The sequence below is a fragment of the Mesitornis unicolor genome, unplaced genomic scaffold (assembly GCF_000695765.1).
Source record: "Mesitornis unicolor isolate BGI_N332 unplaced genomic scaffold, ASM69576v1 scaffold38035, whole genome shotgun sequence".
NCBI classification, from domain to species: Eukaryota; Metazoa; Chordata; class Aves; order Mesitornithiformes; family Mesitornithidae; genus Mesitornis; species Mesitornis unicolor.
Window position 1 is genome coordinate 85880 of NW_010185570.1, and position 12920 is coordinate 98799.

The following is a 12920-nucleotide window of genomic DNA, read 5'->3' on the forward strand; positions in this document are numbered from 1 at the left end:
GATTTATATGAAAGACAGATGTTAAAAAAGTTAAGTTTGTCACAACCATTTCTATTCATTAGACCTCTTATAAAAATCAGTAGCTTAAAATCTATCTTGTTTTCTGTGAAATAATTTAGATGCACAGTACTTGGACGAAATGCTAAGCCATTCAGTGAAAGTCTCAAACTAATGTGCCAGTGTGGAAAAAAGTGAACTTAACTCTTCATGTAACTACTTCAACACTATTTAAAATTCTGGAAGTCATTTCTCACCCTATTATCTGCATGCCTAAAATAATACAGTTTTTGCAAGACTTTAAAGATATAAACCTTCGAGCAGAAAATAATTATTTGACATCCTGCAAAATAAAGATCACACTGATAATGGCAGAAATTATGCCAATTCAAGATTAACACAACAAATGAAAAAGGTATCTTCATGGTAGAGCCCTTTTAAAGTCCTCTATGAATGCAATCTTCTAAGCAACTTCAGTAACCGAAGACTTAAAAGATATTTGAATAGCAATAAAAAAGGTATAAAAAAATAGACATGCAAGTTGAAGTTCCATCTTTTGGAATTTCTCTCTCAGGGTTTTGTATTACAAGTAAATGACATTTAATAGTGAAAGAACTTAGATCAGCTGTTATTATATCTCAAGAAATCTTCTACCTTCCAGTCATACAGAGCTTTTATTCAAGTGGCTATTGCTTCTTGATTTTTTTTCGGTATTCTCAAATAAAAGTACCTAGGATCACTTCCAACAGGTTTCAGGATCCTTTATAACGCAAGAACAAAAACTAGAAAGCCAAGGGTGCAAAGGCAAAAAAAAAAAAATGTTACCAAGCAGGGGAAAAATGCAGAGAATGTACTTTATGAGAGCAGCAGCCAAGAACGCCTAACTGTAAAAGCAACAGATTTCAAAGATTTTTTTAAAAAAAGAAGCATACACACCAGAATATTCCCCTGGGTATGCAGCCCAAGAGAAAACAGATTAGAGAATCCCAATTAACTACTTTTACAGAACTCCAAACTCAAACTTAATGCTCACTTAGAACAGATCCAAATGCTTAAAACACACTATCTTAGATGCAGATCTGGCTTTTAAGTAACACAGAGTAATTTGGACTATGGTTGTGCGCAAATGAGGAATATATAGCAAAACTTTTAGACCAACACATTCTGCATAATAAATGCAGTTATAACAATGTGTTCTTTTTGCACACACCAGTGTCTCTAGCAATAGTTTTATGGAAGATGCTGATGAAGTCAGTGACAAACTTTTGATATGTTATAATAAAAAGTGTATTATTTTTGCCCATGGAAAACAAAGCATCTATTATCAGGAAGTCCTGATAGCAATTTGATTTCTTTAAACTATTTATCACTTAGCTAAGGGATGAAAGTTGCCATACATTAATAATTCTTCAGTATCTATACTTCTGCATGCAGAATGTGTCATTAGTTGTCCCCGTGACAACAGGGTCTGACAGTTTTGGAGGAGTATGTGCCAGCAAGGATTGGGCAGTCCTCACTGCTCAGAATTCAAAGCCATGGGGAGTGACAACAACAAAAACCCATCTCTCAGACTGGAGATCGGCCCATTACTCCCAGGGAGTAATACTTTGCAGAAACGTCACCCACTTGATGTAAAATAAGTATCTGGTGGAACACTGAACAACCACAAATCCAGACTGCGCACACAACAGTTTTAAATACCACTACTAACAAGCTGTATTTCTGCAGGGTTGCACAACAGAAGCAAACTGCTGGTTTTCTATATACAACACATTTCTAAAACATACACGAGAGTTACATCTACATTTTATACATTCCATTGTAACAGCTTTCATGATTTCAAACTGAGGCCTGAACACTGATATGGAGAAAAATATTTTATGTTGTTTATAGAAAGATCCTTCCTTTAACGACCTTTTTGCTCCTGATCAACTCATTCTCAAAACCTACATTTTGATCAGTCAGCACACAAGTAGCAGCAAGCTGCTTAGGGGACAAGACACGTGGGTTCCCTCTCCCCTTTCAATTAGTGGTTTGATTCTCAAATTACCACCACTGCATTCTGCTGTAATTCTCTCTTACAAGTTGAATTCCACAGAGAGGTGATAAAGCCAGGCCATTACGGACTGTGCCCAATCTGAATTAAACTACCTGAAACTAGTTCAAGATAAAAACTCCTGTGTCAGAGAACATAAACGGAAAAGTGAAATAGATAATAGTGTAAGAAATGTCCCAAAAGATTAAAGCTGATATCATACTGAAAGAGACAACAAACACTTTCTCCTGTTTTCGCATTCCAATGAGTACCTTAGGATGATACTCAAAACAAATTAATGCAAATGAATCCCAACAACAAATCCAGGAAGGATAATTAAGCACTCCACTAACAAGGAAAATTCTTGTAAATGGTGTCTTTAAACTTTCTTACCCAGTAAATCGGCACCTTCATCCACATCTCCAATTAGGCCAGAACCAGCAGATGACAGCTCTTCAAAGAGTGACTCTGTATTACGGTCAAATGCTTTGTTCTCTATGCCTTTGGTAGGAGTGCTATTCAAAAGAATTAAAACAAGACACAAAAAGGCAAAGAGAAAACATTCTTACAATGATAAAAGTTTTCTGTGTTTTTACCAGCAGTTCATTTATTACCCAAAAAAGTCCCAAAAGTAAAATTCTCAGAAGTTTTCAGTTGGCTTAGAGTCCTAGATTCTACTTTCAAAAACTACTCTGGCATCGATATCCCAAGCTGGTAGCTGCTGATATTGAGCTGGTGAGGATTAATAAATTAAAGCATATCAAGTTTTGGCATATAGAAATTCAGCCCCGTCAGGACTTAAGTCAGCCCAAATGCCTGAAGAACAGACAGCTCAGCCAAACTGGAAGTCATTTAATATAACAAGAACGCAAGAGAACCAGAAAGTCAGAGATCAAAATATTCCTCTGGCCAGAAAAGGAGCTTCACACACAGACTGTATGCCATTAACATTCACTATACAAGGTCATTTTTTCCATCTCATCACATGAATGAAACAGACACAGAACACATTTGAAGACCCTAAGTTGTTCAGGGCTGGCTTAAAATATCAGCCCTCCACCCCTGCTACTAACACAGCACTGATCTTTTACAGGGCTTTAGAGCTTTTCAAAGAAATGTTATCCTTCACAAGAAAAAGCCCACAAGGAACCAGATTCAGGCAAAAGCATTCTGCCAACACCAGGAATTCTACCACCTGAATCCGATAAATGAATGCAGGAACACTTGCAAAGTCAGTCCTAAGTCCAAATTTTAGAGATATAGGTGGAAACCCAAGGGCCCAGCTTGGAAAATGCCAGTACCTTGAAACCCAGATCTAGGGAGAAAAGGCCTCTTGGTATAGACCCTTCGCCTGAAATATGGGAAGAATATTTAAGCATTTTTAAGTCAGTTGTAATATAAAGTACCCTGAACATTCATCAGTTGTAGCAACAGAACAAAGAACAGCTGTTGCATTTAAGTACTGAGGATTTTGAGGATGTAAGGTCACAGTAGTAGTAGGTTTGTTGTATAATGCACGATCTCAGTCTGGTAAAATTTCTACACAAGTCGTGAGGTCAAAACTGAAGTCTGGAACTTTCCAAAATTGGTCTTCCCACTCAAATCACAACACACAACTTACCTGGAACCCTTATACCCACTGAGATCTTTATCCATATCCAACTCTGGAGTTGACTCAATGATTGCCTGAACTTCAGATTTTTCTTCGTTTTCATTTCCACCTAAGGAAAAGCAAGTGGCACATCTCCATAAAACAAAATCACTGAGACACTGCCTACATGTAGCTGTTATTAATCAGTCACCAACTTAGCCGACTTCTGCTCAAAGACTTATCAAGGCAATAAAATGAGACACCCTATGGATTTTGATACTCTAGTGCAGACACCGGAATTTCTAAGTAGGTCTCTCCTGAATTTAACTGAAGTTATCCAACAGTAATTATTCTTCATCACTTCTACTTTTCCAAGTAGACGTCTATCTCATCTCATGACTGTCTAGACGAGAGCCACTTCTATTGTTTACAAAAAAAGTCAGAAATAATCACGATTCTACAAAAATAAGGACTAAAGCCACTTATAAATAGCAGACTTGTACCTCTTACCAATATTCTGTATTCCTAAAAATATTTAGTAAAAAAAGACATCTCTCACTTGTGGCACAACAATTAATGTCATAACAGATAAAATATGAGAAAGCATATACTAAATAAAGTTAAGGCAGCTCACCGGTAGACACATTTCTTGTCTCTTGAGCTACCTGTACTTCAATATTCTTGCCTGCGTCCAGCTTCTCATTTGGCATATCTGTGCCCTTAGCAAGTCCTTCAACATCTTCTTTTTGAGGAGTTTCAGCAGGCAGTACAGGTACATCTGAAGCAGCTGTGGATGCTGGAGTAGTAGACTTAGAACCTGCTTGGCTAACATCAGAGAGCTCATCCTAAAATGGGACATTACCGTTAAAAAAAAGAAGACAAATTGAAGTTTTATTAGAAGAGTCAGGCACATAAACTGAAGAACAAACACCAAAATTACCGTATTTTACTGAGGAAGATGCAAATAAGCAGACATGGAAAGAATACTTTAAGCCAGTACTGTCAAATTCACCTTTAGACTATAGCTATGGTTTCACTTCTGCTAAGGAGGTTATAGCTACATAAATATCCTCTTATTTTTAATACTAATGTTTGATCTCAGTTGATCAAGTACAGTCACAACCTTAGGATGGTTTTCTGTTCAGACTTCAAGACAACAGGCAGCATTCTCATGTTAATAATTCTTCCAGCTGCACAATGAATTGCTGAGTCTTCCCAAAGCTATTCTAAATTTTTAATTGTTCTAAATACACACAATTTCTTAAAAAGCAAACATTGAAGCACTGATGCAGAACATGGATTAAACTGGTATAAAACCGTATTATTTGCAAGCAACTTGGACTGTTTTTACACACTTTCTAGTCTTAACTGGAAGACATTGGGAACGAGACACTGAACTGCAGTGACTGCCTGTCCAGTTACATTTCAGATCAACTATGAAGCATCAGTAAATGAAGTTCATGTCTAGCAACAGTTTACCAAACAGTGACACTGCATGAGGAACCAGAACTGTGGATATGAATCCAGCTGCTGGAGTCAAGGTTAAGATCATTGCTCAGACAGGGCTGCATCAGGCACACATTTAAAGAAGACAATCTGTTAGCTCAGGAAACCAAAACTTGACAAGAATGAAGCAAGTTTAGATTTTGTGAAGCGTCAGTTCACTGTACGGTTAGCATTCCTTTTTGAGAAGGAACTGAAACTGAATTTTAAGGTCATTAAAAAAAAGAAAACAAAGACCTGCATACAGACACATACTTAGTTTTTACTTACTATAAGATTACCAAGAACTGTAATTTCTAAGGTTTTTTTCTTTCAGAACTTCCTGGCAGAATAAGATTTTCATTTGTGGGGTCAGGGAGGAAAGCACACATTTGTGTGTATCAGTATAAACGAAAAGCTTGCATCCCATAGTTACATCCCCATGTGGAATTTGTAAGCCTTTAACAAAACTTCAGCACTTTCCAGACCTCCCTATCAATTACTGTCAGTTTTCATCCTTTTCTAGCAAATTCCAAAATAACTAGTTATTAATATTTCATATTCTGACAAAATTATTCAGAAACACAGTCAACTAACAGATACCTCTGAAGGAATAAACCATGTACACTTACTTATAGCAATACAAGGCAAAACTGACATATTAGTGTTATATGACATATTGTGTCCATCAAAAGAAGAAAAGCTTCACAATTTACCCAACTGCCTTTTGAACTGATGAAGTTCAGCCACTGGATAATGATTCATCCTTCAGCAAGCAGATACAGAAGGGAGGAAATGGTACCCCTTACCAAGGGAATCCAGAGTTCACACAAACAGGGAATAAAACCCCAACAAAGCTGTTGGCTCTGTTCAAGCATTTCTACTTCTTTGTATTCCAAAAGCATCCACTAACTGATGCAGCACAGACTGATTGCTGACTTCCACACACAGAGCTCAAGAAAAGCAGCTTGACAGCACAAGAGAAAACAGTGAAGAGAACGGTCCTTTACTTAAAGGAATTTCAAAAAATCCCATCTATTTTACATTTCTGATTTTATTTAATTCTCTTTTTTTAGCTAACTCTCAGAAACTACACTGATTAAACTACCATGAATGTTTGTTCTAGAGCTAACGAAAATGAAATGCAATTCCATTAAGTGACAATGAATTAATCAGAACATCTCACAGCCTAAGCATTTGAGAGTCAAAGTCAATGCTGAGTTGACTTAGCAAATTTGACTTTTTTTGGCAATGATGCTTAAAGACTTTTCCTGAAAAAGGAAAAAATAGTTTGAAAAAAAATAGATAATGAAATCTGAAGCAGTAGCTCATCTGCAACGCCTTGCAGAAATAAGCAGAAGAGAGTGAATGGTACATCACGGTATGTTGTCTTACAATGACATCCAGCAGTGCCACCACTACACAGGACACCCTGTCATTTCAGACTGGGATTCTCTCCGACACTTGCTCTTTGTGATACTTTTAGAGGAAACACTGACCATTAATGAAATGTGCATGCATGAATGGAACACAGATGCCTGAAAGCAGCAGGATCTTGCTTGTGTCTTGGACTTGATGATAAAAGTATTTAGAGGAAATGAAAGTATTAGATAAAGTTTCAAAATCCAGTTGACTTCAACAGGTTCACTTCAGAAGTGCTTCACATGCACAGCTAAAAAGCAAAGATGCTCCTTTGGACCTAAAGAACTTACCCTGACTTACTAGGTTTGAAAAACTACAGTTCGTGCTGTTTTGTAAATTCTCTTTTAGCAGTGCATTATTTTCAGAACTATACCAAGAAGCCTATTGTGACAATATACAGTAACCAATATAATTTTCTGAGAGGACAAGATGGAATCAGAGACATCCCTTTATACCTCATCTCCACTTACTCTTAGTCATAACTTCAAGGTGTATTTCATTCAGCTCTGGTAAACTCTGTCAATTTATTGATGTTAATTGGCATAGGACAATGGGAATAGGACAAATTTAAGATCCAAAGATGGTCCTAGCCAAGAGTTTGTTAACAGAAAATTTTTACATCCAAACTCTTGTTGTCACTTTGATATGTTTATAATTAACCATTACTTACACTTTCCATTATCTCCATATGACCTCTAGGAAAATAAAAAAGTCTGGGTTCCAATTATTTCTGGAGAGCTTTTTATTTATTATTAGTTTAATATTCCCCTGCTAGGTATTAAGCATGCTTAGGAGGAAAACTCCCTCATCTGTATTCCTTTTCAGAAATAACAGTACATTCATAGCCTTCCAAAAAACCTCATCTACATAAAGATACAGGGAGGCTTCACACATTCTGGAGCTCTTCACCCTGCAGACATCTCCTCCCGCTGTGTTGTCAGTGCACCCTGGTCTCGACTGCCAGATTCATCACACACCAACGCCACTCCCCCCTTTTTCCATTTCTGCCGCTTGTTCTGTGCCACCCTCTCACTGTTGGAACACAGAACAATTGCAGCAATTACAGCCAAGCTACACGTAAGGGAAATCATCATCACAGGCTAATTTCGGAAAGTTAGGTCATTCTCAACTCTGTGGTATACCTACGCTATACGCCTGACAGTAGGCAGAGGCTGTATTAAGAGTACTGCCTGTGTAGTAATCAAAGCTTTCCTTCTAAAAGGATAGTAAACCAGCAGGACCTGTTTACACTGCCTAGTTACATACCCAGAGTGTAAAGAACAAGTGAATGACCTTTGGAAAGGGTCCTCAGAAAGAAAAAACCCACTCCCGTGCCACTCATTCGGAAAACACAATCCGAACTCTATTTCTTCCAGTAAATACATTCCCTCAAAGCTCATTTGCGCAACATACTTGGGTTACACAAAGATAGTTTCGTGTTTTCCCTCCTCTTCAATTTGCTTTTTCTCCCCACCAAGGGTCCATAAGCCATTTCTGGGAGTTTCTCCTGACACACGAGGCAGCCAAGCCGAGTGCTCACCTTTAGGCTTGTGTGGGACCGCGGCTGGCTCAGCTCGTGGAACTTCCAGTGCTCTGACCCAGGCGTCTCCCCCGCTTCTCGCTGGGCTTCAGGCGTAAGCAGTGCATCTCCTGGAGGTAATGGGAAGATGCCCAGTGATATCGGACGCTCCTTTCTGTTTGAAAGAGAAACAGGATTCATCAGCCATTTCAGATGTCACACGATTTATTTTCCTGTACGCCTCTGAAATCAGCCAGGAAGTGGTAAAATTATAGGTTGAAACATTCATACGCTATGCTCTACTAAATACACAATGCAGCATACACAGTCTGTATTATAGCACCTAACGATTCCTCATTTCACAATATTTGATTGCGAATAGTCTATTCCATGGCTTTATTGATTGCACTGTAGCTAATCTATAGTAAACAAAAGTTTTACAGAAATGGAATACAAACAGGAGTCTGAGATTAAAATATTTCCTTATTTCAGACTAAATTACAGTTTTCAGCATCCACTCTTAAAAACACCATTATGCTCCGTTTTTTACCAGATACAGTACCACATAACTTCTAAAACAGCTAAATCATTAACTGAAGCATTTGCAGAAGTTGTAAACAACCAGCTTAAAGTCCCACTCTTCTCAGAATGTATGGTATTTTTCTTCTGAAGATCACAGGAATTACATGGATTTGTATAACTGAAAAAAACTGGGTCAAGGAATTACTGATGTTAAAAACCAGCCCAGCCAAAAATTGCATAGTTTTAACCAAGATCAGTTCAACATTAATTTACCCTAAAGTTGTACAAAAGTTTGTACCAATAAGGCAAATAACTCCATGCCAGCTCTTCACCACCTCTGCTATATTTATCACTTCCCTATGGCAAACAACATCTGGAAATTCCAACGCTTCATATATTGACCCTTGAAAAATAAAAAAATCCCCAAGTCAATCTTGCCATCGGCAGTGTGATCTGTGAACAAAAAAAGATTAATTCTTCTTGCTAGGAAGAGACAAAAACATTGTCTAGAACACAATTCATCGGATGCTACAGCCAGCCCTGAAAAGGAAAAATATCAGCCAGGCATAGCACTGAGATAAAGCAAAGCATTTGTTCAGTTAGAACAATGAAATACAGAAGAAAAGACTGTAATCAATTAGCCCAGCTTTAAAAGACAGAAGATAAAAGCATGCACAAATGATGGCAGAAAATTATGCCTCTTGAGAGAACGCATGGCCTGTAAGTACCCCTGCAGAGACAATCCAGACAAAATATTACCATTTGAGAGATATTAAGTTTTAGCATTATAAAAAGTCAAATCATAACCATGTATACTTTCTTTTGCAAGGCTTTTCACAAATTAAACATCACCTGGGCAGAATTCTATGCAGAATTAGCACCTGCAGGTAGGTAATAATGGCAAGTTTTACACTGTCAAAAAAACAACATTCAAAGAGCAAACATTTTTAATTGATATAAACCTTTCCAGCACAGGTGTACAAAAGATGCTCCCTATCACAAAAACCATTGCAACTAATCCTCACATTACATGTATACTGGCCTTCCATAAATATTATTCCAAGTTAGGTCGCTAATTCAGAAGTGGTTTAACAGAGCAAAGCAGGCAGCAAAGCAAGTACAGCAAAGTCAGTCAGGGTTAAATAAAAAGCATCAGGTACTGTTCCTGTATCTGCAAACTGTGCTGAAAAGTCTTCATGAAATATAGCCTCAGAACTAAACTGAATTCAATTTCAACGATTCCTGCTATTGTAACAGGTTCTGCTTTTCTTTAGCTTTCCCACAACTCCCATGTGCGTGGGGAACAAAGGACACGCCACATAAGCTAAGCTTATGTTGAAAGACGGACTGAGGCCATTTCATTGGTTAAGAAGTCCAGCAACAAAAAAAAGGGGGGAAAAAGGCAGCCCTTCAGTGGAGAAGCAAGCTGTGATAAAGCCTGCATTGTGAAGGGCCCTTTGCTTCAGAAAAGGCCTCCCAGAGCTGACAGATATGCTTACTGCAGGTTATGCCACAAAGCTTATCTTCTCTGCAGGCTTCAGGAGAGAGAATTTAAACAAAATGGGTACTAAAAAAAGTTCACAACTGACATCTGGGGTTTTTTTTTGCGGAATAGTTCGTTATCAACCTGTTTTCATGTGCTAAAACACAGCTCAGGTGCATTGCAAGACTACATAGTAAATGAAAGCTGAAAAGGGGGCTTATTTTGGAAATGAAGGCTATTATATGCATGCCTGCACTAAAAGAAATCCTCTGATTAGACTGAAGCAATTTCATCTTATTTCAGTGGTTGCTGACCAGAAAGCAAAGAACCCCTTCTACTCCCACAGCGTCCAAGAAACATCTGAAAAGACAACAGTGAGCAGAAGGTGGGCGCGTGTTTTAAAAGCCTGAACTAATATTCTGAAGTGATGTATCGAAGCATTTACAGGAACCTTTAGGATAAGGAACCAGATGCTCTGTTCTAAAATCCGACTAGAGTTAAAAAATAGAAATAATTCTTCTACAATTAGATTCCTTCATCCTCTATTTTTTTATCTTTTAAAAATGAATAAGAGATGAAGGAACTCAGTTCCAATTCCTCTAATTCCTAAACCAACAAATTACTGGGGCGTGAAAAAGCACAGCTTCCCCATACCCCTCAAAACCATTAAATGTTCTCCAGGGAACCAAAAGCAAATGACCAAAAAAAAAATATATATATATTTATTCAACCACTTAATTGCTTAAATATAGAAAGTCTAATAAAAGTTATTGAACATGAAGGTCAATATTTTGCTTTGTTTTGAGTTTGCTGGGGTTTTTTTAGAGGTGGTGATTATTTGTTTTGGTTTTGATTTTTTTCCCTTTTAAACAAGGGCAGCCTTACTAACTAGATCAGTCTGTAGAGTTACACTTTACATTAAGGGAAAAAGTCACACACTTCTTCCAGAGCACGCTACTTCCACCATTTTTCCCTCTTTAAAGTAAGTATACTATTCACTTTACGACTACAGTTAAAGTATGTCAAGTTTTGGGGTCAGAAAGCTACATTTTAAAACTTTTCCAACTATTTTCCATTTTTAATTGTAGCACTAAAACACATCAAGATTACTTTTGGTCACAATATTCTAATGCATCTCTGTCCTAGTTGCCCAGGGCAGCAGCAAGCAGAACATAACTTGAGGGGGGGACAGACAGAGCTGGCCGCTTGCCATACAAGTACAGAAAAAGAGGAGAGGATAACATTTGGCTAAACAATAGTGAATAGGCTTTAAGACCTCTAATACTTAAATAATGAAAGATTTTTCCCACCAACCAATAACCAGATGTTTTTTAAATAATGTGATCAACTAATTACTGTGGTTTTGAGCAGATCATCAATTAACCGATCTGATACAATTCTTTTGATTAAAAAAAGTGAGATGTAGTAGTACAAAGCCTCAGACTGCATACATTTATGGCTACACAAGATCAGCCAAGTACCTGACAATACACTGAATGTGAGCTTTATTCACATTATTATCACAGCTTTTTTTGCAGGTTACAGTAAACCAAGGTAATAGCTTTCTAAAAATATATATATATATAAACTGACCTTGTACTTGCTAAAATAAAAGGCAATGAAATTTGAGTGTATGAAAAATAGATTGCCATATCCCAGTCCTTGAAGGTTTACAAAAGAATTTGAAACGTATACATAATTTACATCTAATTTATCCTTGTTCTTTGTTTGAAAGGAGAACAGAAAGCAGGGAAGAAGAGCGAGCACGGGAAGCCAAGGTTCAGTAGGTCAGAGTACCTGAGTATCCTTGGTAGGTTCTGCGTCAGAGCTGGCACACCAGTGGAAATAGAAAAGTGCACGAGCAGCAAAACGGAGAGAGACACCAAGATAGCTGAATTAATGACCACCGCCCCGCCAACGAAGCCAAACACAAATAGCAGCATGCATCCAGGATTCATGGCGCTGTGCTGGCATGGTGAAACGCCGGAACCGAGAAGGCTACAGAGGGGCCGAGGGGGTATCTTTGTAGGCAAAGTCTGTCATTCAGCCGCCGCCACAAAAACAATGCCATCAGCAGCAGCTTTGCACTCTTCTGCAGCAGCTCCACAGCGATGACATCACCGCTCTCCTCCCCCTCGCGCCGGCGGCCGCCGGGCTCCTCGCAGCATCGATGCAGCAACGCAGAGCCACGGCCAGCCCCGGAGTTATCCTCCCCTCCTGCCACGCCGAGTTCATAGGCTAGAAAGCTTCCAAATCTGCATAATCTATTCACATCGAGCCCTCGGAACAAATGGGTACCGAGACACGCACCTTCATCAACCCGTACACAAAGCCGTAGCAAGATATCAATTATTTTGGGACAACTGCTGACGTTTTTCCCTGCCTGCCCAAATGCAAACACTCAAAAAAGCTGAAATCGTTTAAGGCTACCATACAAAGTATATCTCAATGTTTAGCAGTACAACAGCAAAAGCCTCTTTCTACCGATTTCTACACTATTCTCTTACCGCATTCCAATCATGCAACAAATCTTTCCGATTCAGCCGAACCGTTGTTGTAGGATTAAAGAACAAAGTCTTGCAAACACAAATGAATGGGATTTTTTTTTCAGGGTGAGAGCATAATAAATACCTTACCTAATTCTACTGTGTGTTGTGGATTCTAGCTGATCTCCCCCTGTTAGCTGATGAAGTTTGGTTCTTTCCAAGTGCTCCATATAATTGTGAATCATCTGTTTAAAATGACAGAGAAACAGCAAGAAATACTTAACAGCATTTACTACAAGTGCGTAATTCTTGACCGATACAATATAATATTCCCCTGTAATGCTAAAAATAGCGAGAGCATTCAGAAACATTAAAGAAACAGA

The 12920-nt window shown here is 38.3% G+C and overlaps 1 protein-coding gene across 2 annotated transcripts in view; it reads right to left on the reverse strand.

Annotated features, from left to right (window-relative positions):
• Positions 1 to 12147, reverse strand: part of SPAG9 (sperm associated antigen 9) — a 33157-nt gene extending 21010 nt beyond the window's left edge. For both annotated transcript variants that reach the window (XM_010184882.1, XM_010184880.1), the window contains exons 1-5: positions 11849 to 12147; positions 8068 to 8221; positions 4258 to 4468; positions 3654 to 3753; positions 2426 to 2547 (exon numbers count right to left, since the gene is read on the reverse strand). In XM_010184882.1, the coding sequence (XP_010183184.1) occupies positions 2426 to 2547; positions 3654 to 3753; positions 4258 to 4468; positions 8068 to 8221; positions 11849 to 12009 (748 nt within the window). In that variant the 5' untranslated portion in view covers positions 12010 to 12147. The remainder of the gene's footprint in view (positions 1 to 2425; positions 2548 to 3653; positions 3754 to 4257; positions 4469 to 8067; positions 8222 to 11848) is intronic.
• Positions 12148 to 12920: the final 773 nt, after the last annotated feature.